This window comes from Hypomesus nipponensis, chromosome 23, assembly GCF_054491055.1.
Source record: "Hypomesus nipponensis isolate SF chromosome 23, ASM5449105v1, whole genome shotgun sequence".
Taxonomy (NCBI): Eukaryota; Metazoa; Chordata; class Actinopteri; order Osmeriformes; family Osmeridae; genus Hypomesus; species Hypomesus nipponensis.
In genome coordinates this window covers 19,265,603-19,292,506 of record NC_140383.1, presented here as the reverse complement: position 1 = coordinate 19,292,506, position 26,904 = coordinate 19,265,603, and the positions used below count along the sequence as shown (strand labels likewise).

General features: G+C 41.2%; 1 protein-coding gene across 3 annotated transcripts; it reads left to right on the top strand.

Moving 5' to 3' along the window:
* The first annotated feature begins 65 nt into the window (after positions 1–65).
* ccdc93 (CCC complex scaffolding subunit CCDC93) lies at positions 66–26,895 on the top strand. 3 transcript variants are annotated; one of them, XM_084688283.1, is made up of 24 exons: positions 66–130; positions 665–750; positions 1,040–1,153; positions 1,247–1,341; positions 1,615–1,726; positions 1,841–1,939; positions 5,143–5,199; positions 5,345–5,445; positions 5,949–5,985; positions 8,885–8,983; positions 11,226–11,276; positions 11,366–11,452; positions 11,846–11,962; positions 12,085–12,147; positions 12,265–12,338; positions 12,465–12,546; positions 20,072–20,146; positions 20,258–20,329; positions 20,419–20,527; positions 20,664–20,746; positions 20,835–20,872; positions 20,978–21,062; positions 22,031–22,144; positions 26,181–26,895. In XM_084688283.1, exons 2-24 carry the CDS (start codon positions 667–669, stop codon positions 26,235–26,237), a joined length of 1,905 nt encoding a protein of 634 aa, XP_084544409.1. In that variant the 5' UTR covers positions 66–130; positions 665–666; the 3' UTR covers positions 26,238–26,895. The 3 variants fall into 3 exon arrangements, with proteins under 3 accessions (XP_084544409.1, XP_084544410.1, XP_084544408.1); XM_084688284.1 differs by lacking the exon at positions 66–130 and having other exon boundaries at positions 639–750; positions 26,181–26,283; positions 26,407–26,895; XM_084688282.1 differs by lacking the exon at positions 66–130 and having other exon boundaries at positions 639–750.
* The last annotated feature ends 9 nt before the right edge of the window (positions 26,896–26,904 follow it).

The following is a 26,904-nucleotide window of genomic DNA, read 5'->3' as shown; positions in this document are numbered from 1 at the left end:
TCTCAGTGGCCTGATGAACTTTGACAGTAGGCTAGGTAAACTTTTCGAAAATGGCCTCAAAAAGACAACAGGAGTCAGGGGCAGAAAAAAAAAGAAACTGCTGGATGATGCCCGTGTGCCTCACTTTCAGGTAAGTCCATGTTTAATTATTGTTAAATACAGGAAATGTGCTGCTTAATTATAGTTAGCCTATGCATACACCTCGAACTAGCTGACGTTATTTTTCGCATTTGAAATAACTGACGCCAGCTAGATGTTACTTTACTGTACATTCTATGATGCTTTTATATTCGATTGATCAAATAGTTTTTAAATGAGTAATAAAGGTGGAGAGCTCCTTGGCTGTGTGTATGCCACCAATTTTATTGTGGACACTGTGCACTGCACTAGTTTGAATAAAGAGTAAAATAAACTTCCATAGGCCTTGATTTAAACGGGCGTTTAGGCACCTTCTAATGGACAAAAGTGACATTACAATGTATTGAATTCCAGATGTTACTTATAGCGAATTTAATCGGTTGTATAAACATGTATTTTGCTTTTTACACGTTGTCAGTCTTTCAAAATATGTATAGGATCCTAAAAAAAACATAACATGCAATAGCCTAAAACCCTGCTTTAGTCTGACATCACTGCCATATGCTTCCAATCACATGACATGCAGTTATGGCGGCTACATCGGTTTTCCAAAGAGTAAGAACAGGTTCCAAAATAGGAGCTCAATATGACCAAGAAGGCCACCTTATTCCGGTAAGATTGTTGACAAATGTCGTTTCTTGCTGTTTCTGCTATGGTAATAACACAGTATTTCCGAGGTAAACTGACTGGGCGTCTAAATGTGCTGGTAGCTAGCTAGTTAGCAACAGGAAGCAGCCTTATTGGCCGGTTAACTAGTAAACAGGTACGAGTAGTACGAGTAGCTGGCTAGCGTTGTTAGCTAAAGTTGCAAAGCCAAAGGGTGATTTTGCCTCAAATTTTGCCTGGGTCCGGCTATTAAATAGTTAGCTAACTGTAACCTTAACACAACGGTTGCTTGTAGGTTGAGACAAGGGAGGACGAGGAACAGATTTTGAAGCTTACAGAAATCCTGGAGCTTCTGCTGGCTGCTGGATACTTTCGAGCCCGAATCAAAGGATTGTCCCCTTTCGATAAGGTACTTTGAGGGATCTTGCCTTAAAATTCACAACTTTTGCCTCACGCTAGAAACTGGAGAATTTCAAAGGGCAAAATCAATATTTGTCTTTAGGTGGTTGGGGGGATGACCTGGTGTATTACAACATGTAATTTCGACATTGATGTGGACCTGCTGTTCCAAGAGAATTCAACCATTGGCCAGAAAATGTAAGTTGAAGCAGACTACTGTACAATTATCTGTGATATCTAATTTCTCCAAAATGTAGCAAGCCCTCATGACAGAATATCCCCAAATTGAATGTGCTCCTTGTTGGTTGAGCATTCCATGCAATTCAGGGTTAGCTGGGTTACCATTTCTGTGGTATATTATATTTATATTTATTATAACTAACTGTATGTATGGGAAATTAATATGCACAACCACTTGAACATCATAATTGTATTCTTATATCTCCCAAAATGGTGTTTATGTTTCTACAGAGCACTCACAGAAAAAATAGTGTCTGTTCTGCCCAAAATGAAATGCCCCCATCGTCTTGAGCCCCACCAGATTCAAGGACTGGATTTCATCCACATATTTCCAGTAATCCAGGTGTGTATTGCCAAGAGTAGGCAGCAGTTATTTTACATGCTCCTCACACACACACCGCAGTGAAAAGTTATGTATATGTAGCAGATTTGTGATCCATTGTCTTGTTTTTGTCAGTGGCTTGTGAAGATGGCTATAGAGACCAGAGAGGAAATGGGTGACTATGTGCGAGCCTACTCCATCTGTCAGTTTCAGAAGACCCACAAGTTTCCTGAGGTAGAGTTTTTTAATTTGTATTTTTCTGACAAAACTTCATCAAAAGTTTTTTAGCTTTAGAACAGTGGTTCCCACCATCAGACGGGGTGCGAGAACAGGGGTGCCGCGTAAAAGTCCTTCAACCAGTAGCGGACTGGCCATCAGGAGCACCGGGATAATTCAAATAATCTTCACTAAACAACGTTTTACCACTTGAAAAACGGCTAGGTTTATTTTACATATAGCTCAAAAAACTATTTTGCGCTCAAATATAGGCCAAAAAATGTCATCGCATGAACTGTCAAACTCCCTAACTTGCAGTGGTTCTCAACCCTGTCCTCAGGGACCCCCTGTCCTGCATGTTTTAGATGTTTCCCTGCTCCAACACATTATACACACAGCACACAAACAGACGAATGAACAAACAGGATTTTGCTAATGGCACACAAGTAACTAAATTTCTGTAACGTTCTCTAATAGGGATGGGACTTAACAGGAGTTTTCATGTTCGATTATTAATTACGTTATTGAACAATTAATTGATTATTTGCTAAGGCATGACGTAACCCCCCCCCCCCTCACAGCACATTATGCCATCAAATGGATTTAACAGATAGCGATTGCAAGGCATCACTGCCTGGCTACTGCATAGACTTTGGAAAATAATTTCAAAAGAAATATACACGGTTAAATCCATCCTTTTAAATGTCAGGCTTCTCGACCCTGGCGGAAGCCTAATTATTTGACAATTTAGTTGTAACCTTTAACTACGCTTCTTAATGTAAAACTATGAGCGTAGTTGACTGGTCATCAGGATGGACACAAATACACAAGAATAATAACAAAACATGTCTTAATGCCATATTAAATCATTGTTTTAAACTGACAGTCGTGGCAACTTATTAGCAAGATGTAGGCTATAGCTACCTTACAGGCTAGCCTACTTTCGTTAGCTCGCTTGTCATCACACGTCCTCCTAGCTAGTGTAGCCTGAATGGTTTGCTGCTGTGGACCTCCGCTGGAATTCATATTTGTTAAATTATATATTAGCGGAGACGTTGAACTATGGTAAGTAAAGAAATGGTCCCACACTGCACTTCTCCTAGCCCGCTTCATCTTTGCTTGTCTGCTGTAGAAAGTCGCGCTCGCGCAAAATACTGGCAGATGTTGTTTTCATAATGGACGGCAATACGATAACGATTATTCATTAGGCTTGGATTTTTATTCTAATGAATTCTTAATCACAAGCGATCATCGATTATTCATTACCAACCCTATTCTCTAACTGTCTCTAATGTTCTTAAACTCTCACAAGTCTCTCAGCCAAGGTCTCATGCATTCAAAACCTTTGGCTTTGCCGCCTCATTTTATACCCCAACACGTCAGTCTTTTGGCAAGTACGAGACAGGTTTCGTTCAAGATCACGTCACAAAACGTTTGGAAACACTTTGACACATGACCGGAAGTGTTTATAAAACCTGTCTTGAAACGTTGACCCGATGCAGTGAGTGTTGAATGTGTCGAGACAGTATCGACACCATGGTACAGAGTGGACCATCACTAGGTGGCGTTACTCCCAGTCCGTCCCTGCCTTCAACACATTTTCCTTGTAGCTGGATGAGTCGACTGACATTAGTGGGCACGCACGCTCAGCTCCTGGCAAATGTTCGATCCGTAGATGGTGACAGCATTAGAGAAATTGTTTTATTCTGTAAATCAATGCCTGATAAACATGAGCGGCGCTAGGGAGGGGCTAGCAGGTGCTTCAGCACCCCCAAGAAAGACCAAAGCACCCCGATAGCACCCCCAGAAATATTGCTCATTCATTAATAGTATTCAGGACCGGAGTGGCCATCAGGAGAATTTACGGTGGGCCGCTCTGCCCGCTCATAAATTGGTCCAGCAGATCGCCTGCTTTTTTTCACACACCGAATAAAACGATATGTTTTAAGTTACTGTGTGACTGATAAGTAAGCTAATAGGCTACACTAGGTTTTAATCTAAATAACACAAGTTCGTGTACCAAGTTTGTTGCCACGGAGACAACCCTAAACAATGATTTATTGTTGTGAAGTTAGCAAGATTAAGCTGATGCAAAAATAATAAAATGGATGGGGAAAAGATGCAAGGAAGGAACTGAAAAAGCCAGGTAAAAAAATAGAGATCTATCACTTTGTAAATCTAGGTTCCTGCAAGGGTGGGATAATTTTTTTTTTTCAAAAGCCCTGAATCTTTCAGGTACAAATTTGGGTTGTAATTTCCGGAAATATTACAATATGAGTGCAATGAAATGTTTATATTAGCCTACAGAAAGCTCAAAAAACTATTTAGCACAGAAATGTATGCAAAAAATTGAGCTCGCGCGCTAGGCGTGCTTGCATTCATGTGAAGTTCCGTTTTCACCTCACATCAAAACCTTGACTAGGTTCTTGGTTCGGGTTAAGCCCCGATTGTTCAACGTATGGCTCGGCCCCTGGTGGGGGATGGGCTGGCTTTGGCCATTACACTGCCAGGCTGAAAATGGGTCCCACTCCGGCCCAGGCGGCCCTGATAGTATTTATATAATATATTGAATTGTGCAGCTCCCCCTGTCAATGATCTAGCACCCCCTTAGCACCTGCATAAAAAATTATCTGGCGCCGCCCCTGCTGACAAAACAACGAGAGAATAAATATATTGTGTGACAGCAGAGTATCTTGAACAGGGGGGGTTGAATTGGAAGGACTGTCACAGTTTATGTATCGATGGGGCCATTGCCATGACGGGGAGTACAAAGGGCTTCATTAGTAGAGTTGGAGCGCAAAACCCACATGTGAAAGCCACTCACTGCTTTTTACATAGGGAGGCACTGGTAGCAAAGACGCTCCCGAAGGAACTCTGATGTACTAGACAGAGCAGTAGATATAGTTAACTTCATCAAGGCACGCCCACTTAAGAGCCGTCTATTTTCGATTTTATGCGAGGAAATGGGAGAGGAACATCAGAGCTGGCATCGATGGCTATCACGCGGCAAGGTTTTGGCACAACTCTACGAACTGAGGGAAGAGTTAAAAACGTTCCTCAATCAGGAGAATTCCGGATATGCAGAGTGAAGTCCTTTTCATTTGGGGGGGGAGGGGGGGGGCACACTACATTTTGAAACTTTTGTAAGGGTGCCATGACTGAAAAAAGTTTGGGAAACACTGCTTTATAACATCTAATGAAGTCTTCTCCCCTTTTTGTAGGATGAAGACTTCCGGCATAGGAAAAACAAGGCTGTCAAGGCAGTACTGGATGTCACTGTAAGTAACTCCATTAAATATAAGATGTATGTTTTTGAAATGGCTCTAGCTACTGGTTGTGGAACTAACCTTCATCTTATTTTAGATTCTGATTTGTGTTGTTGTTGAGAAACTCAGAAACGTAATTTTCTTCTGGGATTTCCAGGAAGTGTACAAGCCCCAGAGGAAGTACAAGAGACAAGCGGAGGCAGGAGAATTGTTGGAGGAGCAGTCCAAAGTTCACTCCACTCTGTTGGAGTATGGGAGGTATGCACACTTTTTCTGTCCTCCACGTCTCGACAATTTGCATTATCTGTTTATATTTTGCATAGATTCTCTAGGTTCCTATTTTGCATTGGAGAGTTCAATTAGTTACCCTCTGTCTGTTTTCCTCAGCTAATTCAACATAATCACCTTAATATTGCTACTTCATATCTTTCCATAAATTCCATCCCTGTGTTAGATTGTCAGGTTTACTCCTGTAAGGACGGTGTGTGTGTGTGTGTTGTGTAGTTTTCTGCAAGAAGTGGTATTCAAATGAATGTGTAAGCAAGGTTGGATATGATTTTGTAAAATGCATGGCAAATTTCCTGCTGTTTTGCTGATCTGTGTTTATTTAAAAAGTATCCTTGCCTATGTTCAGATATAGAATTTGGGTGTCGTTTTCAATTGTACAATTATATTGACATTCATACAAGGAAGAAAAAAAAAATGCTATCACTGTTCAACATTACAAAATATTTAATTTGACAAATCCTTATTTTTTTCAGACGCTATGGATTCAGCAAGCAGTCAAAACAAGACAAGGTGAATGCCACATAAGTAGCGTCAGGTTAAATAGATGTTTTGTCATTATGCTTGGTTGTGTTAATTACTAGTGTCAATAACTACAGACTCTGACAGTTAATTACTGGGGTAGAAAGTTGATCACTTAAGACTTTTAATTATTTGGGGGGTTTCACTTAGCTTGGGTGCCAGCCGAACCTAGCCCCGCCCACAAAAACATTTGGTCGGGAAGTACGGTCTGGAGTTGCTCGGTTAGGGAAAAACTATACCCGAACAAGAGCTGTTCGTACCAATCAAATTGTCAGGGCGGGCTTTATACGATGATGGACAGATGATCAACAGTAACGTAATCAACCACGTCACCAAATAGCGCTTGGGTTGAATTTGTTTTCAACAAACAACATACCTCGTTGCTCTGATTGGTTGTAGGTCTATCGAATTGAGTGAAGAAGCATTTTCTTCGGGGTTCGGTTGAAACACGTTCCATACTCACAGCCCAACAGAGCGGCATCAGACTCATATTCTGACTAGAATTATGAGTTTGACAACGTCAGGCTAGGTTTCACTAGAGTCTGTAGTTAATTAAAATAAAGTCCAATCTGTTTGATCTGAGGTATATCGTATTTCGTTTATGATTTAGTTTATTTTTATTATTAGACACCATCTCAACCTCCTTCACCACCAGCAAATGCAACTAATTTATATCCTTCTTCAATGACAAAATCACTGAAATTCACAACCAGCTGGCTGCCTCCTCCCTCCACACTACCTCTCCCTCCCAAGCCCTCAACATGACCCTCCCCTACTCCCAAGCCATACACTCTCATCCTTCAGTTTAATCACTGAAATGGACCTCTCCTCAACAGTATCCAGCATGAAGACCTCCACCTGTGCCCTTGACCCCCTCCCCTCTTCCTTAGTCAAGGCCTTCCTCCCCTCACTCTCACCTCTCATCGTCAACATCGTCAACTCCTCACTGTCCTCTGGTCTTGTACACCCCCACTCAAGCTCGCCACTGTCACCCCCGCACTTGACCCCGACATCCCCAACAACTACCGGCCCATCTCCAGCCTCCCCTACCTGTCCAAAGTCCTTGAGAGAGCTGTTGGCTTACAACTCAAGTCCTACCTCAACCTTCATAACCTCTATGAACCCTTCCAGTCTGGCTTCTGTTCCAAACACAGTACGGAGACTGCCCTACTGAAAGTCACAAACAACATACTCCTATCTGCTGACTCTGGCTTCCTCACCATCCCCTCACCATCCCTCACCATCCCTCACCACTCCATCCTCCTCTCGCGTCTACAACACTCCCTTGGCATAACTGGCACTGTCCTCTCCTGGTTCACCTCCTATCTCTTAGACCGACATCAATTCATTTCCATAAACAACTGTAAATCCTCCACCTCTCCAGTCACCCACGGTGTTCCCCAAGGTTCCGTGCTTGGTCCCCTCCTCTTCATCATTTACATCCTTCCCCTTGGACAAATCATCCGTCGCCACAGCCTCGACATTCACAGCTAAGCTGACGACACCCAACTCTACCTCTCTTCCAAGACCGTCACCTCAGTCACCCACTCCACTCTCACCATCTGCCTTGCTGATATAAAATCATAGATGCAACAACATTTTCTCAAACTAAAATGCATTAAATCTGAAATACTCATTATCGGTCCTAAACACCTCACCCGTTCAGCCCAGACTTTCTCCCTCAACATTGACGGCTCCACCATCACCCCCTCCACTCCAGGTCCGTAACCTTGGTATCATTTTAAATCCCAGCCTCTCTTTCTTCCCCCTCGCCAATCACATCACCAAAACTGCCTTCTTCCACCTCAAGAACATTGCACGCCTCCGACCCTTTGTCCTTTACCACCACCCAAACTCTAATTCACGCACTCATAACCTCCAGACTGGACTACTGCAACAGCATCTTATATGGTTCTCCAAACACTGTCCTCAACAAACTCCAATATGTCCAGAACTCTGCCGCTCGTCTGCTCACCGCCACCCGCCGCTACGAACACATCACCCCGGTCCTCCAAAACCTCCACTGGCTCCCGGTCAAACACGGGATCAACTTCAAAATACTACTCGCCACCTACAAAGCCATAAATAACCTGGCCCCTTCCTACCTTTCTGTCCTCCTCCCCCTTCATGCCCCTACCCGTTGCCTCAGGTCCGCCGGCGCAAACACCCTAAAAACCATCAGGACTAAGCATCGGACCTGGGGTGACAGGGCCTTCTCTGTTGCTGCACCCTCCCTCTGGAATGACCTCCCTCTCCCTATCCGTCTGGCTCCCAATATAGCACTATTTAAACAATCCCTCAAAACTCACCTTTTCAACCTCGCCTTCACCTGAACATCCCCTGCTCCCTCCACTGCTAGACTTGTATGTTAGTTTTCTTTATAACATTTGTCTGTTTTGTTCAATCCTTTGTCTTTATATTTTATTGTTGTCTTGTTTTGTTTGTACTCATACATGTAAAGCGACTTTGAGTATTAGAAAAGAGCTATAAAAAACGAATTATTATTATTATTTGTGTTGCGTCTCATATTATGGAAATGAATTAAAAATGATAAATCTTTCTCCCTCTTGCTGAATACAGTAAAAAATGATACAAACACTGTCTAGTATGCTTGCCTAACTGTTGTATTGCTTACTGCTGCTGGAAGCTGTTAATGATTTCACAGCCTTTTTGTTCAAATTTACCTTGGTAACCAATTTTTCAAAGAGCACTCTCTGTGTTGTTACGCTATTATACTATTGTACTGATGGATAAAGGAATTGTTTTTGAATTCATTGTTTTAGGAGTGAATTTATATCCCAAGCTCCAATCTGTGGAATATTCTCTAAAAAAGACTAGATAACAGGATTGAACTGGGAGACAAGGTGTTAATGAGCCTTCTATTTTCCAGGCAAATGAGCAGAAGGCTTTATTGGTTCAGGGCTCTCAGGCCTTGCCGCCAGGAATGATGGAGGTGTCGGAGGATGAGGATCTGCAGGCGGCAGAGGAGGTGAGTTCTCAAGACACCTGTATAAATATTGTCATAACCCTTTTTAGGGCTGCACGATTAATCTAATTTTAATCATGATCACGATTTCGGCTTCCCACGATCAAATTCGCGTGATCGAGCGATATTTAAAATGCGTCATTCCGTTCATAGAACGCTCCGTATCAAAGTTTTTTTTTGCAAAGCCAATCTAGCGCTCCGTAAACCAATAGGTGCGTTCGACATCGGCTGTGGCTGCATGTAACGACCAGCGAGAGTTGCCGCTTGCTGTCGGGGAGGAGTTATAAACGGCTCCTTAAGTCGGAAAATGTGTCATTTTATGTATTGGGCTATGGTAAACTCTTTCTCCAATCTGCAGGCTGCGGCGCTGCGTGGAGTCGAATACACCTAATGTCTGTTAACGTGCCTGCATTAGCCAGTCAGAGTTGTTCCCTGCACCATACAGCTCAATTTCTAGATGTAGACGGTTACAGACAGAGTAACGTGAGGAAAATTCCGCAACAGATAGAAGTCGGTCATAAGGCTGCTATCTTCTTAACAAAGAAAACTAAAAAAAACTACCTGTGACCTGCCTTCGCTAATCCCTAAAGCCTTATTTTAGATACAGTATCAGTTTAGATAGCTTGCAAATACAGAGGATAGCCTACCGAAGTTGAGTTAGCAAATGTCGTTAGCAATGCTAGGTAACGTTTGCTAGCTGCATAACTTTTAACTGGGTCTTGCAGCGCTGCTTGACTTACTGAAATTATTAACAGTTATTAAGTTTTCCAAAGCCCTAGTGTAACTGAGACGACACAGTAAATAAATCCTCTTTCAAGTAATAAGCCCCCGTTCAATTGTTGAGCATTAAATTAGCTGCAAGGTCTGTAGAGATCTTGGGACTATGCCACTCGAGCGAACACAGATCTGTGTTTTGCTCATGCAGAATTCGGTTAAATAAAATCGGTAAAATAAGCGTAATGAGTGGAACAAAACATGAAGTAAGGTGGCATTTTATTTTGTGTGAGTTTTAACTTGTCCAGTGGGGCAAGTAGCTACAATTCTCTTCCACTTGCCCTACAAAAAAATCCACTTGTCCCGGACAAGCGGACAAGCCTTAATGCTGAGCCCTGCCGTATTTGTTTTTTATTGATTATATATTATGAATTTTATACACATACATTATGCAAGTACAATGTATTGTGACAATACAATTTGATTAGGTTCTAATCAACAATTAATCGTGATCTCAATATTGATCAAAATAATCGTGATTTATCATTTTGGCCTTAATCGTGCAGCCCTAACCCTTTTGCTGTTGGAGATTATTCATGTTTTGTCTGCACAACAGTTAAATCTAGGGATGGGCATTCGATGGGCATTTCTTAATCGATCGTCGGGGGAATTAACGATCGATTTTCGATTAATCATTAACATTTTTATATCAATATTCACTATTTATAGGCTACATCAAAATGCAGTGAAAATAGAAAAAACACAACGTGTTTCCGCATTGAGATCAGTATTACAAGAAGAACAACTATTTCTGTAACTCCTAGAAGCGGAGCCGACAGCTAGAAGCCGGTGCTCAAACACAACTGACCCTCGTTTTTTTTCCGGCTAATTAACAAAGCTTCATAAAAACCTTCGCCCTCAATAATACTTAAGGGTAGCATATCCATCTCGATGGACTTGCAGATCCGTTGGGTAATTTCCTCCGTGCTAACACCGAGAGCAGGATGCACCGCCACTAACCAGGGTCGAATGTACGTTCTTCAAGTGGTACATCATTTGAGTCGTGGAGGAGTTGTATTTATACTCAGCTTTGCAGTGTGGGCAGTGAACAAAGTAATTTTTAAGTCAAAATGGTCTCACGCTACACCTCGCCGTGACCTCTTCATGTTTACTTTTGAAATAGCCTACATGGAAACTCGCCGGTAACTGAGTAGGCTTGTGGTGGGTTTTTTTTCCCTAACATTGTCTTTGTGTGGTAAAATGTTTAAATCCTGCCACATAGCGAAATCCATTGCATTCCTTCGAGACTCGCACTACGCAACGGAACACGCATTAATTTTATCTATTAACAAATAATGTCATCGACGAAATTCCTAATGATTGATGTTCGATCGTCGATTAATTATTCCCATCCCTAGTTCAATCTAAAATATAACTGTTATTAATACTTAATTGCAGAATCTGCAATTCTACCATAAATTGTTGGAACATTAGTCATGATTTAACTGACTGTCTTCCTCCTCCTTCATAGCTGTGCATCAAAAACCTGATGACCAGCATGGCTGCCATGGCAGCTGAAGAGGTAAAAATACAGTATAGTTTTTGTACATTATTTTTGTTTTACCAATATATTAGGTTATTTGAGATGGTTGTTAATCTGATTTTCCACAGGGGAGGCTAACAGCTAGTGCAGTGGGCCAGATAGTGGGTCTGCAGTCTGAGGAGATAAAGCAGATAGCATTGGAGTATGCTGAAAGGGTGAGCATCTAAAGCTATCACTCACTGCGTTTACATGATGGTATCAATTTGAATCTAGCTTTATTTGGATAATGCAAATGTTTGGGGCAACTGCTATTATCCGAATATACATGGCAGTGAATAAACCGAATCACTGGCCAGTAGCCCGTAGTCGGACCGCAATTATTCGAACAAAGGTGTTTACAAGAATCGGATAATTCCAGTCCAAATAAGCCAATAATTCGAATTCATGTAAACGCAGTGAATGTCTCTGCAATGTTGTTACTTTGAAGTATGACTTGGTGTTAACAACGTGTACGTTTTGGACATAATGAATATAGGATCTAGGTTGAAAGGGTATGTATTTTGATAAGGTGTAGTTATTGTAATCTAACTGTTTTCACCTGTTCCTAGCAATCTGAGCTATCAGCAGAGGACCATTCAGAGTGGTTTGGACCTCTGCAACAACACCGCCGCATGGTGGCCTCTTTGAACAAACAGATCATGCAGAAGACCAAACAACTGGAAGAAGTAAGAACTCACAGTATTGGTATACAGTTACCCTTAACGCCCCCTTAATTACGCTTTTTGAGATATAATTGTACATTGTACTTCTTTGTCAGAATTTCCTTTGTGTGCGGTCTGGTTTTTAGTTGCAGGCCAAGCATTTAGAGGTGAAAACCGGATGTGAAGAGGCCAAGAGCAAGCTAATGGAGGTGAGGTGTTTCAACAGCATGTTCAAGGAGAACTACCTTCCCTACCACCCTGTAACTGACTTAATATAAGTTGTAGTCAAATGATTGAACTTTCCATATTTTACCTCGTGTTCATAGGCTACAGAGCATTCAGAAAGACTGGAGAAAGAACTGAGTGCTCTGGAGGAGATGGAGGCTCAGGCTGACACAGGGTGAGTATTGCGTCCTTTCATATTGTGTTTGCTAATGTAAGTCTTAAAACATCATATACTCACATCTGTTAAAGTTGAATGTGTGACAGTAGCATGTTTTGTTTTTTTGTGTTTGTTCTGGCCCAGGTTATTGGATAAACTGAAAGCTTTGGTTGCCATGAATGAAAATCTGAAACACCAAGAGCAGGAGTTCCGCACACACTGTAGAGTGAGTATTTGTCTGTACTTATCCAACAATACACGTTTCACTTAGTACACAGGAGGCATGGACCGGTTACCGGTTTCAAGGTATATCACGGTTTGCAAAAGTTTTTAATAGGTTTTAATACCTTTCTAATTTTCCGTTATACCGTTGCTGCGGTATGAGCTGTTTTTTGTCTCGTCAAAAATGGAAAGTGCAGGAATCCTTCAGGTTTTACGCAGCGAAGAATGTATCCCTCCGGTTTGTGCGAGCAAGCAGTCAGTCACCACCAGGTGTATAGAAGAGCCAAAGGAGGTGCACTCCTGAAACCAGGGGCGTCGTTAGACCCTTTTTACTGGGGCACATGCCCAAGTATAAATCTGCTGTGCCACAGTAAAATCTAAAGTTTGAGTTTTAACAGTTTCTTTTCTTAGTCAGTGCATGAATTTAGATTGGTAATCCCAGAAAAAAATGAACGCAGTATCCCAATCAACGCTTGTAAAATCAAAGCAATTTACCTAAAACACAAACCGATGCATGCAGAATTCCATGTCAGCGCGCTCTTCTGAGCTTGCCAAATAGCCACTGCAGTACGCACACAGATGTCCAGGTGTCGGACTCGGCACACAAGTCAAAATTGAGGTAGGTTAAGAAAAGGCAAAACTGAAGAAAGTTTGTAAATGATAGGCCTACCGATCATCTTATTTTGACTAAAACAAAAAACATATTACATGAAGCTCAAAAAAACTGTATTTGTGCTCAAATGAATGTGAAAAGTATGTGCGCGCTTGCATTAACCAATGATGTCCCTCTCAAAGCTGATATCAAACTTGCGTCCCTGAACTGTGCTCGGGTTTTAAACTGTTTTTGTCCCAGGGACCACCATTCTTACTAAAAAGTAATCCGCGGCCACTGCCTACGTGTGTGTGTCTGCGTGCCTGTGTGTTCGTGCATGCGTGCATGTGGATAGAAGGAAGTTTTAACATTTGGTTTTCCATCTTGCTTTTATTTCAAAACCTCAAACAAATCTAGATATATCTACTTAAAAACCTAATAAAGTGTGTGTGTATATGTGTATATATATGCATATATATGTATGTATACCCCCCCGGTCTGACATGAAACAATCCCACCCCGACCTATAGTTCCAAACGTTTATATTTCCAACTTTCAACCCTATTAATTTTCAGTGTTTCAGAAGCAAGTTAGCTGTTAAATTGATATTTCAACACATTATTTTTTATTTTATTTCAACACATTAGTGCACCTCTTATTAGTTGTTATTAGTACATTTACATTCAGTCATTTAGCAGACGCTTTTATCCAAAGCGACTTACAAGAGTGCATAGGTCAATGATCATAAAATCATTGCAGGTAGCCAAAACATGAAGCATACATTGTGAAAAAGCAAATAAATGCCAATGGGTGGAACCAGATGAGCATGTAGTTAAACAACATGAAAGTGCTCGGGTGTACCTGGAGGAATCAAGTAACAATATTATAATTCACAGCAAGTACAAGCAGTTAAATCAGTTACAACTAACCAACAAGTGCAGCGAGTCCCTCAATAAGTGTCAGTGTTCCCAGAAGAGATAAACTAACATCTGGACCAAAAAATCTTTTAAGTACCGTTGTACTTCCGGAACAAGTGCGTCTTTAGCCTTTTCTTGAAGGTGGAGAGACAGTATCTCTGATAGAGGTGGGGAGATGATTCCACCATTGGGGGGGCCAGACAGGAGAAGAGCTTGGGTTGTGAGCGGGCGCTCTTGAGAGGTGGGACCACCAGACGGTTGTCGGAAGAAGACTGTAGGTGGCGGGTCGGGGTGTAAGGCTGGACGAGAGACTGGATGTAGTCAGGTGCAGTCCTGTTAACTGCTCGGAAGGTCAGTACCAAGTTCTTGAATCTGATGCGGGCCGTGATGGGAGATGAAGAGCGGGCTAACATTGGAGCGTCTGGATAGGTTGAATATCAGGCAGGCTGCTGTGTTCTGAATCCTCTGGAGAGGGTGGTTTGCGCATGCTGGGAGACCAGCAAGAAGCAAGTTGCAGTAGTCCAACTTTGAGAGGACAAGTGCTTGGACTAGCAGCTGGGTGGAAAGCTCAGACAGGTATCTCCTGATCTTCCGGATGTTGTAGAGGGTGAATCTAAACAACCGGGAGACTGCAGCATAGTGGGCTGTGAGGGTGAGATTGTCATCCAAGGTAACCCTGAGGTTCCTGGCAGAGGATGAATGGGTCAGCATCGCAGATCCCAGTAGTATTTTATATAGCCAACTTTAGTTAAAGTTTATTGTAAGATAATAGCTTGTTAGATTCTAAATGCAGTTAGAGTTGGACTGTAGATATAGTATCTAACGTAAGCAACACTTTAACTGTAGCTAGCTCGAGAGCATGTGTATCATAACCAGAAGTCAGTTGGTTTATAGTCTGTCAAATTAGTTCTAGTTATTGGTGTTCATTGGCATACAAAGTTAGTCTTCTCTTATTAGCCTAGTACATCCGATTAGAGCTAGCAACAATGAATTTCAGATGAAGGGGTCCCCAATCAACTCTCAACGCTCGTCAGGAATTTCAGGTCCGCTCGCTAGCTCAACTCAGTGTTTTCCACAGATTAGAAAGCAATTTGTGTGTGGGGGGGTTCATTCGTTACACAGAACTTTTTAAAATTCTATTACAGCTATGTTGGATGCTGTCCTCTCCTACTCATTCTTCAATGCCTAACGACTCTTTCCCTGACCCTGTTTTTATGCTTGAGCAGCACTTGTTGAAGCCTGAAAATATTTAAACAATTTCTGCATATATGCAGGTAGCAATGCTAGTGCTAAATAACTATTTAGGTAGTCGGCTCCATGACGACTGGTAAGTAGGGCTTGTGAGACTGCTCCAAAAGAACGATGGGGTGCCCACTTGTCTAGCAGATTAAGACATGTTCGTAGGTACCTAGCGAAAAGTAACCTAAACTTTCCTAGACTTAGCTACGGCATTAATGCTGAAGGCACGCTGATATCGCATAGCGTCGTTGCTAACTATGTGTGCTGATGTTGTGACTGTGTGTACGTGAGAGACGCGTGATTGACAGAGAGGTGGAGGGAGAGCAGGGAAAGGAAATGCAGCTGAACGCAGAGCCTGTTTAAGGAGAGCCTTGCCACTCCCTATTAAGCCCCATTGTACCGAATTTTGTTGCAGTTCCACCAGAGTTCCACTGGGAGTGATCGCGGTAGAGTGCAAAATGAATGGGAGTCTATGGAGCTAAACGGCTACATTTGTCTCTTTTGCCTGATTGTCGTTGAGAAATCTCAGATTTGATAGTAGTTTTTGCATATTCAACATGGATTACAGGTCAAAAGTTGAATTAACGAGTACTTATGTCCTTTCGATTTCTTACAGTGTAAGTCGTTGTTGCCCATAACACGCTAGCATTTTGCTAACGAATGCTGATTGGTTAGTGAAGGACTGACTACGACCAGAGATCCCGCTTGATGGCATCCGAAGCAGAACCAGAATGTCTACAGTCTAGGTGTTTTCGCTATCTAGCTGTTCTTGCATTCCTTGCAAACTCGACGGGCATGGCTGATGTATACCGTAGCTCTAGCGTAGAAGATCCCTGTGCAGTTCGACCCTCAATTACACATTTGCTCGAACCATTTCACCAAGGACAGTTTTGAAAACCTCGGACAATGTAAAGCAGGATTTGCTATGAAGCTGTTGCTGAAAAGAGGTGCGTTCTGACCTTATGTTCATCACAACCGCAACAGTTGTTAGCAATGCTAACGTACCCTGTATCTTGCACCTGCCTTTTTCCAGTTCTTTCAAATAGATAATCTAGACAGGCGTTAGCAATATGCTAGACTGCTATTTGTTTTCTGGCTATATTTTTGGAATCTTCCCTTCTAATGCCGACTACAGCTAGTCTAGCTAGAGTCATTTGCTAAGTAAGGTACGCAATGTTGATGTGTTTTGAAACGTATTTAGGATGGGATGGAAATTAGCACCAGACAAATGCGGGTGATTTTGTGTTGTGGCGGGTAAACTCGCTTCACCTACCGGCCACCATGGCGGGTAAATACATTTTTTACACAGCTGTTCTTAATGCTGTAGAATGCCCCATTCACTTGAATGGGGCTTCCCAACGTTGATCGTTGCTATGTATTACTGACCGCTGTCGAGAAGTAGTCTTTTGCCTTTTGATTCATTTAGTATAACAATAGTCCTCATTAGGCCACAGTATGGTAGCTAGCATAGCCATTTCTAAAAAAAAAACTGAACGGAGTACAGTGGAGTATTATGCGCTATGGATTAGGGCTGCAACTAACGATTATTTTAGTAATCAATTAATCTGTCGATTCTTTTTTCGATTAATCGAGGAATCGGATAAAAAAACAAACTAAAAAGCATTAATTTCTAACCCTTTATTCAAAAACTGAACTGACAGTGCAAATTCACAGTGCAAAACATCTTCAGAATGTGCACAAACAGGCACACAATTTTGAAGAAGTTATTAATATTAGTGTGGATTTAAAGCTATTTTCAGAGATGAGCAATTTATTTGAGTTTTGTTTAAAACATTTTTGAAAATGGAAAGGTTGTGAAAGTAGGCCAGACTTTATTAAAATAATCTGGTGTATATGTATGATTTTTTGACACAATTTTGAAAAAAGTTAAAGGTCACATGACATGCTGTTTTTGGATGCTTTCATATAGGAATTAGTGGTTCCCTAATACTGTATCTGAAGTCTCTCTCCCGAAATTCAGCCTTGGTGCAGAATTATAGCCACCACGAGTAGTCCCACAATGAGCTTTCCTCAGAACGAGCTGTTTCTGTGTCTGTAGCTTTAAATGCTAAATGAGGAGGAGAGGTGGCATAATGCTCTAATGTGTACAGTGGATGTATCGCAATGGCTCGTAGACCCGTTGGTGTAAGATTCCTCGAATTTGCCCATTCTCATCTGATAACCCGGGTTTGCAGAGCTGCACACTCAAGTCATTTCAATTTGTGGAAAGGCGGATATTGCACGCGCCATAACACCAACAGCAGAACATTATCCACATAACAACGAAGCATACAACACTACGTTACAGAATGTGTATTCACACACATACTTGAAGCTATCTACCTTTACATTAGCGACAGTACCTCAGCTGATGGCTGCAGAGCTAATGTTACAGCCAGATTCTAAGGGTAGCAAGCTAGGTAACCATATCACAAGCAACAAATGTATATAGCATTAGTTGACTTACTCGTCCGAGGTTTGAAGCTGGACCAAGGAGTAGGCTACTGATCCAGAATTTAATTTCAGATGGTCAGCAAGGCTAACTTTGTATTGGCTCAAGTTAAGGAAACAGTGGTGGCTGAAATGTTTGGCGCAGACATGCAAAACTTTGAGAGGTTGTGTCGGCGCATTTCCAGCGAAAATATGTGCAGAGGCTCCTTGTGACGTCAAAAGGAGCGTTTGAGCCTTCATTTTATCCAAGGCGGAGAAGAACACCCTGGGCTTAGTTTACACCTATCAAAAATTGTAGCCACTGGGGGACCAAAGGCAGCCTAGGGAAACTCATCTCCTAAATTGAAGTTTATGTCATGTGACTTTTAAGATTTGTGAGGATTAAGCTATTTTCAAAGATCAGTGATTTTCTATCATTTTATTTGAAACTTAATTGAAAAAGTAAAGGCTGTGGAAGTATACCAGACATTGTTAAGATACTCTGGTGTCTGTCTGAGGTTTTATATTCATAAAAATATTAAAGTCTACATTTTTCAAAATGGTATGGGTAGTTTTCACCCGGCCCCTAGCGCGACGCTGCAAAGTAACGTCTTCCGAATGTGAGATGAATGTCGAATATGAAACTAACTTCACCCTGGTCAATTAACACACCTTTTCGACGTATTTAGTGTGAAATGCTCCTACACCTTGGATGACTTGGGTCGTACTGATTTCTCCGCCATGTGTTTCAGAACAACGTTACTCAACAACGTCTCTCCGATGGTCTTTCCTCTACCTCCGCTTTGCTCCGCGCTCAACTAAACATTTTTTTTTATACTCAAACATCTCTGCGACTTATTGAGTGGTGTAATAATCGCGCGACACAACGAATCGATAACGAAATTCGTTGCCAACGCTTTTAATTATCGATTTTAATCGATTTAATCGATTTGTTGTTGCAGCCCTACTTTGGATACTTTAAGTGAATGTAGCCATGCCCAAACAACCAAAAAGCTCATCAATGCGTCCAAGATGCAAAGGCATATAGGGAAGGACCATAAGAAAATGCGCAATATTTTGAGAAATTATGATTTTTTGGCGGTGCAGATCCCTACGAGTTAGCGTTAGCTCCCTCTTGGATCCGTGACGACCCGGTGATTCTTCCTTCAGTTGCATATCCCAATATAGTCAACTATACCTGGTTTTCTCACCGCGCCCATACACAGCGGAAGACCTTAAATCCTACAAAGGTTTGGAGGCCTATAACCAGATAGTGTGTGGATGGGTGTGGGAGACCCAGTACCAAGTTATCAACGACCGTTGTGTTGTCAAGGCTGAAGTAAGTAATGCAATAACGTCTTTAACCAACCTAACCTTAACTGTATGATATCATTGCGATACTCAAGGTGTCGCCAAGTGACTCAATCGTGTTTTTTCTCTGGTAGATCTTGGTTGAGCATTGCCAACCACAAGCGCCTCCTTTTCTTTGATAATCTCTGACATTCCTCTCCCTGGTTTTTAATAACTTTTGGAAGTCGATAATATTGCAAATGTTTTTCTCGATCTGTCCTATTGGTACAACTTGAAACACGGCAATAATTAACTATTTTCCTTGACGACGCTCGGTATATACTTCAGTGCCTGTGCTTTTGTGATGCGGAGTGCCTCCAATATGGCGACTTCCGGTCTGATGACGCGCAGTGAAAACCCTCTATAAGTTAATGTAATACATAAATGTTAATAAAGTATCAGACATATACATGATACAACACACCAGTAACCAATTGATATTATGTGTTAATATACCGAAAATGTCAGTAAATCGAGATGGTGCTGCTGTCTGTCCCGGGAAAACCATTCAAACACGTTGACAGCAGTGGTTTTTTTGGTACTACAGTGAGCTACTTGAACCACGTGATCACATGTCGGCGAGATCAGATTTTTCTGGGGAAGAGCAGATTTGCCTACTACAGGTCTCTCAAACTCGCACATAACCATTTCTCACGCTGAGAAGCGCAGATTTCTGCAGAGTAGATAGTTGTCTCGAGTTATACAGAGTTAAAAACCAGACAATATGAAACACGGTATGGTAATCTCACGCCAAGCTTTTGATACAACTTGAGAGCTCTGCTACTACATTTCTGCGAAATGGCATAACATATATTGTGTTCAACAAAAATATTTTAGATTTGTAATTGCAATACTGTGAAACCGTGTTATCATACTGTCAAAATCTGATACCGGCCCATGCTTAGTGCACAGTGATTCAACCCTTTTCCTTATAAAATAGCTACAAGGTCATTTAATCTTCACATTTAAAACTACTGTAAGCTTTACTCTTGTTTGTCTAGGAAGAGATGGTTCGTCTGCAGCAGAACATAGAAAACCTGAAGATAGAGTCTGGAGACAACACAGAGGAGGAGAAGGTAGCTTACATAAACTTGTCCTCGCATGTCCAGTTTACACACGTGTGCCAATATGTTATGTCACTCTCTCTAGCTCTCACTTCTGTCATGTTCTCTCTCTCCCTCTCTAAGGAGAGGAGTTTGCTGTTTGACAAGCAGCACAGTATAGACAGAGAAAAGCTACAGAAGATTCGTTTACTGATGGTAAAGGCTGTTGATGGCAGTTATGATATATTAATTTGTACATACAAAGTAGGCAATAGCTAAATACTGGATGTGCTCGTCTACCATAGGCACGAAAGAACCGCGAGATAGCCATCCTGCAGAGGAAGATAGATGAGGTGCCTTGCCGGGCAGAGCTGACTCAGTATCAGAAAAGATTCATTGAGCTGTATGGTCAAGGTGGGTTTTATCAAACTTTATCAAACATTTGATCAATGTTCAATAACATGTTACAAATTATGTGAACTTTGTTCTGTTCTCCCAAATAAGACTCAGCCAGGTTATATTTCTGGTAATATTGTTTTCCCCTTTGCAGTTTCAGCCACACACAAAGAGACCAAGCAGTTCTTCACCCTGTACAACACTCTGGATGATAAGAAGGTTTACCTAGAGAAGGAGGTAAGAGAGGGGAGGAGACAATATCTATCTTTTTAGGTTTAGGCTTGAGAAAAAGGTTTTGTGACTTTACTATCTTTTTTTCCCATAGGTGAATTTGCTGAACTCCATCTATGACAACTTTCAACAGTGAGTATTAACCAGATCTTCATTCAGATTCTTAAATGAGATTATAGGAGGTGTTGCCAAGTCAGTATATTTCCTGTATGATCTGTGGTCTGCTGTCTTGCTTAGGGCTATGGCATCTTCGGGGGCTAAAGAGCAGTTCCTTAGACAGATGGAACAGATAGTCGATGGAATCAAACAAAACCGCATTAAGGTATGGAACCATTAATGCTCTTGTCAATACTTAAATAAATAAAGCTTTGATCTATGTTGGTGAATTCCAATGATGATTTAACATTGTCTTCAGAACCTTTTATACCTAATATTTCTGAAGTGGGTTTAACATATGTCAGACTTATTCATGCTACAGCCTACAACTTTGTTAAATCATTCAGCACATACAGTATGTAGCCAACTGAGAAGTTGTGCTAAATTAGACATACATGTAACAACAAGGCTGTAGCCATGGAGTCAACATTGCGGGGGACGAATTACATTTTTTATGATAATTTCAGACAGCGTGCGTGGTTGCCTGTCGTAGCGTAGCACATTTATATTTTTATATCAATATATTGGAGGGGACATTTTGACCATATTTGAATATTGGGGGATGTGTCCCCCCCCCATATATATTATGATTACGGCCTTTAGGAACAATATATCGCAATACAAAAATGTTACAATATTTTTCGTAGAGTTACGGCAATATTTTTACAATATGACGTCCGTTTGATCCTATTGGTTGAGCTACCAGCACGCGACCTACTCTGCACCTGCATCATGCGTGCATTCATTGCATTCACAGAAATCGCTTGAACTGAGTTAACTAAATTGTATGTACAACAAAGAATTTTTGAAAATGTTTAATGTTTTGGAAATAAATCTTTTAATTGAATTTCAGTTTCATTTTAAAATTTTGTTCAAAATATTGTGATGCGTATTGTATCGTACACCCAGTATCATGATGCATATTGTATCATGAGCTGAGTGTATTGTTACAACCCTACTTATTATAGTTAGAAATTAACACATACTTCTGAGCTTAACCAGAATGGGTAATATATATGAATACTTATCCAGAATGGGAAAAATACATGTTAGGAAATGCTCATTAATTATACATTTACATGCACGCAGTAATAATGTTAGATCTGGTTATTGTATTTGTGTTGCTGTACCTAGATGGAAAAGAAGAAACAGGAGAACAAGATGAGGAGAGACCAGCTGAATGATGAATACCTAGAGCTGCTCGACAAACAGAGGCTCTACTTCAAAACTGTGAAGGACTTCAAAGAGGTTCATACAGTAGTGTTTTATTGTGACTATGGTTGTGTCTGCACTTTAGATACTAGGGCAGAGGTCGTCAACCCTGGTCCTCAGGGACCCCCTGTCCTGCACGTTTTAGATGTTTCCCTGCTCCAACATACCTGATTTAAATGAATGGGTCATTATCTTGTTAGGCAGACGCCTGTTAACGACCATTCATTTGAATCAGGTGTGTTGGAGCAGGGAAACATCTAAAACGTGCAGGACAGGGGGTCCCTGAGGACAGGGTTAAATACCTTTTTACTAGGGGATGCGGTATTATAAGATGACGAAGTTTGTCATTGAGTGGAAAGCTGTATCGTGGATGCATAGTAGTATCCAAGCTCCCACCCCTCGCTCCTCGGCTTGAGGCAAAGGCCCCAATGGATCTTGGTGGTATTGCATTTCTGATTAGGTACACGGCTTGTTCCAGTTATTTTATTCGATTGACTCAAGTCAAAACTAACCAGCTAACTTCAGCTAAACAGTACAAGTCAGCATCTGAATTAAAATGTGACGAGAATGGGGCAGTGTAGTTGCTGAAAATTTGCATATTTTATTGATGAAATGGCTCATTTGTAAATTTGCTCCGACTTCTCGGTAACCTAGGGAAATAAACACTCAACGACGTCTGAACAAAAAAACGTTGCGCCATCTACTCTTCTGGCGGTGAATTGTTTTCAGCGCCTACAGAGAACTATAAACGCAGTCTATCCGTCCCTATCCGTGCGTGTCCGTGCGCCCGCCCATCTGTAAACAGAGACGCAGAAGCATATTTCGGCCTTAAGTTTAGTTGATGAAAACAAACTTTGATGCGATTGCTCTGTTAGCAAACCAGGAGTATAGGCTGTATTTTAATTTTTTGGTCCGGACCAAGAGATCCAAGAAAACCGAACCGGAGTGTGAACACGACAGTCATAAACTCCACCAGTGATGAACAGTAGCCTTATTTAAAACTAGCATACAGTTTTTGCACCAGTCTTGTTGATAAAAACACACAAGCCACAGTCCAATTTATTGTTCTGGGAGCAAACATTTGAACATGAAAATCTCCTCCTTGTGACGTCACAAGGAGGAAGGTTACCTCCCCTCTCTCTGCTTTGCCCGCCCAGATAATCTGGCCCGCCCATGAGAAACTGAGCTGCGACCGTACAAGGGCGAGTGCAATAGTGTTTTTTTTAGGGCTGTGAAATGATTAAACATTTTAATCACAGGTTTCTGTGGATTAATCATGATTAATCACATATTACCGGTTTTCCGAATTTTTGTCATTAGTGTGCGTCTTTGATTTTGCTACCCTTAGAATGTGGCTGTAACATTAGCTCTGCAGCTAACAGCTGATCTCGTTATTGTTGTTAATGTAAAGGTAGATAGCATCAGGTACGTGTGTAAATACACATTCTGTAACGCGAGTGTTGTAAACGTATTTGTTATTTGGTTAACCGTTATTCTGTTGGTGTTATGACGCGCGTGATATCCACCTTTCCCCTCATTGAAAGTATTATGATTGTTCACCTCTGCAAACCAGGATGATCAGATGAGAATGGGCAAATTCAAGGCATTTTACTGCAACGGGTCTACGAGCCAGCTGAGTTACTGTCGCTAATGTAAAGGCAGATAGCATCAAGTATGAAGTGTGAATACACATGCTTTAATGCGAGTGTTGTACACTTCTTTGTTATATGGATAACCATTCTGCTGTTGGTGTTTTGGCGCGCGCGATATCCGCCTTTCTCCTCATTGAAATGACTGAGTGTGCACCTGCAAACCAGGGTGATCAGATGAGAATGGCTAAATTCGAGGCATCTTACAGCAACAATTTTGCTTTGTGTGTTTACTGGCTTAAAAAAAAGAAAAGCAAAACACACAACAGTTAATCTCTGACATCATCTGAAAATTGTTCCACACTGGAGGGAGACGATGGATTTCATCAGGGACGGATTGGGAGTAAAAATAGGCCCTAGAGTTTGATCCAGACCGGCCCACTAGAACCGGTCCCGTATACGCCATCACAGCGAGCGCCCTGCTAATGCATGCAAATTCTGTGCCTGATGTGATGCTAATTAGCGTAGCGTGCAAGGAAATTCTTTTGGCTGATTTGAGCAGAAAATCGTGTTGGGAGCTTCATGTAAAACGTTGTCTCGTGAAGGTAATTAGGTTTACGGTTCTTAGCCTGGTTTTCCATATTTATATTGTCTCTACTAGCTAGCTTTCGATCTGTCAGTGTCACTGTTGTGATATAAGCGGCACTAAGGGCTCCATAGACGTTTATTTGGAATAGACCAACCGTCCTGGGGGAAAGTGGGGCCGGCCAACCGTGTAACTGGCCAACCGTGTCGCTCAATCTTCTGCCAACATTTTTATTAGTAGTAAAAAAAATTATAAGGCAAGTTGCCCTCCGGCCCAGAAGTGCTTTGGCCCATCAGGAATTCTCCCGGTGCTCCCGATGGCCAGTCCGCTACTAGATTTCATCCTGGGCTCGGTACACCGGTTGGGGCCGAGCAACACCAGCCGCCCTCGTCAGATCATCATACAGTTCACCAGACAGCACTTCAGGAATTAACTTGGTGGACCACGAAACTTAACCCTGTCTACAAGGATCTCAACGCAGATGCAGAAGACTTCCCCAAGAGGACAGGAAGGCATGGAGGGCTGTATGGCTGAAAGTTGAGCAAGCAAGGAAGGCAGGTCTCTGAAGACTGTGTTCCGGGGCCCCCAGGCCTTCATTTATGGACAAAGAGTCACACCATAGACACAATTAACCAGGGTCCTTGAATCCCAAGTGAGTTTTGAATACAAAATTAGGCTTAAGGTTTTGCTACTTAAAAAAGGAAAGAAGGAAAAACTTCTACTGTTCAGTTAGGATATATATAAACAGTTCAGGTAATTTATTGTTTTGGAATTTCTCTTTTAAATGTGTTTTGCTGTATGTTCAGTTTAAAGAGCAATATCTCTTTCATTGCTGTTAATGCAAGAAAATACATTATGTTTTAATACGATACATCTTTTGTACAAGAAACACATTCTAAGGTTGAGGATGTTATATTTTGGTCTAAACAATAGGGAGATTAATCTTACTATGGCCATGGTACTTCAAGATCAGATCCTAAATAACTGAGTTCAGATTATATATGGCAGAAGAATTTGGTCGCTGGCTGATTCTTATCCTAAACATTGATGTATTAAAATTCATCTTGATGTATGGATATAACATTGGCTAAGAAAAACAAAATCTATTGGAACAGATTGGCTTGCATTTAGACAATCTCAATTAAACACACTCAACTGAATATGCATCCATTCCTGCAGATACTCTGTTGGTCATCCAAACACCACGTTCACTAACTTTTGCAATGAGCACAACCTGGTTGATGCTTGGAGACACTTAAATTAAGGAATATTTAAATACTCCTGGTTAATCTCAAACCACAAATTGAAATCTAGAATTGATCACTGGTTAATTGTAAATCATTTGCTACATAACAATAATGGGATGGGCATTTTTGTCACGTTCTTATTTCGATCATGGATAGGTCTCAAAAAACAAGTACTCGGGGCGTGTGCATCATGCAGAAAAACATTTTCCGTAAGATTAAGAAAATGTATTTCAATAAAAATGACATAAAAACATCATCAATGTTGTTAAATATCGTCGAGTGCATCATCACACCCCTATTAGCTGCCTTCGGGTTGTTGTGACCCACCTTTTGCACCCAGACGGTGGGTCACAATGACCCAAAGACAGCACAACGGTTTTAAGGATCTACTGATTAGGACAATTGCATTGACAACATGGATGGAAATAGTCATTTAAGAAAAGTGACCGACAATAGTTTTAGAGTGCACACACATTGTATTTTTTATTACATGGTAAAACAACACTGTTTCTTAAAATGTTATTGTCAATGACCTGTATTGATTGAATTTGACTATAAGCTGTTTTTTATTCATTAAGCAATTGTCATGAATTTAAGAAAATGTTTGATTAATAGTAATAGTCACGTTTTCTATATTTTTTTGTCTACAGGAGTGTCGTAAGAATGAGATGCTGCTGTCCAAGCTTAGAGGCAAGGGTGCCTCATAGCCCAGACTGTCCTAAACACTGCCTTGTGTATACGGACAGAAATATGGTAAACTGTGTTCATCTATTTATAACGGCCATTAATTGTCTGTAGACATTGGAGACTGTTTTCATTGCCTTGTTCTGATTATTGTCTCGAGCCTTTTGTTGTGTCTGATTTTACTTGTGGCAGGGCAAGAGAGGTCACAATGTACTGTATAAGGACTCTGGTCCTACTGACATCTGGAATATTCTATTGCCTACTGCATTCACTTGTGCACAGCCCTTGTGGCTTGAACCATTGATGTAGCACCTAACACTACTCCATCAGTTGACCTTGTGGAAGGCTCTGTCCTGTTAGGATGTGAATTAACCATATTATCATTTAATGTAAGTATCGCATCAGACATCTTTTGTGCAATGAAAGAATTGGTTTGTGTTACAAAATGTCAAATGTACTTGTTAAGATGAGCAATGTCAAGTTTATAAGATTAATTAAGATTAATATTCCAATATAGCGATGAACTCACCTCTTTGTGAATTTCTTTTTATTTGTCTACTGTAATTATGGCATGCTTTATTGCACAGAAATAATCTTTACCAGAATGTATTAAATAATTATAAAGTTATTGTATTATCGGTAACTTTCGCTATTCATTAAACACAGTACTTAATTTTAGAACTTTGACAT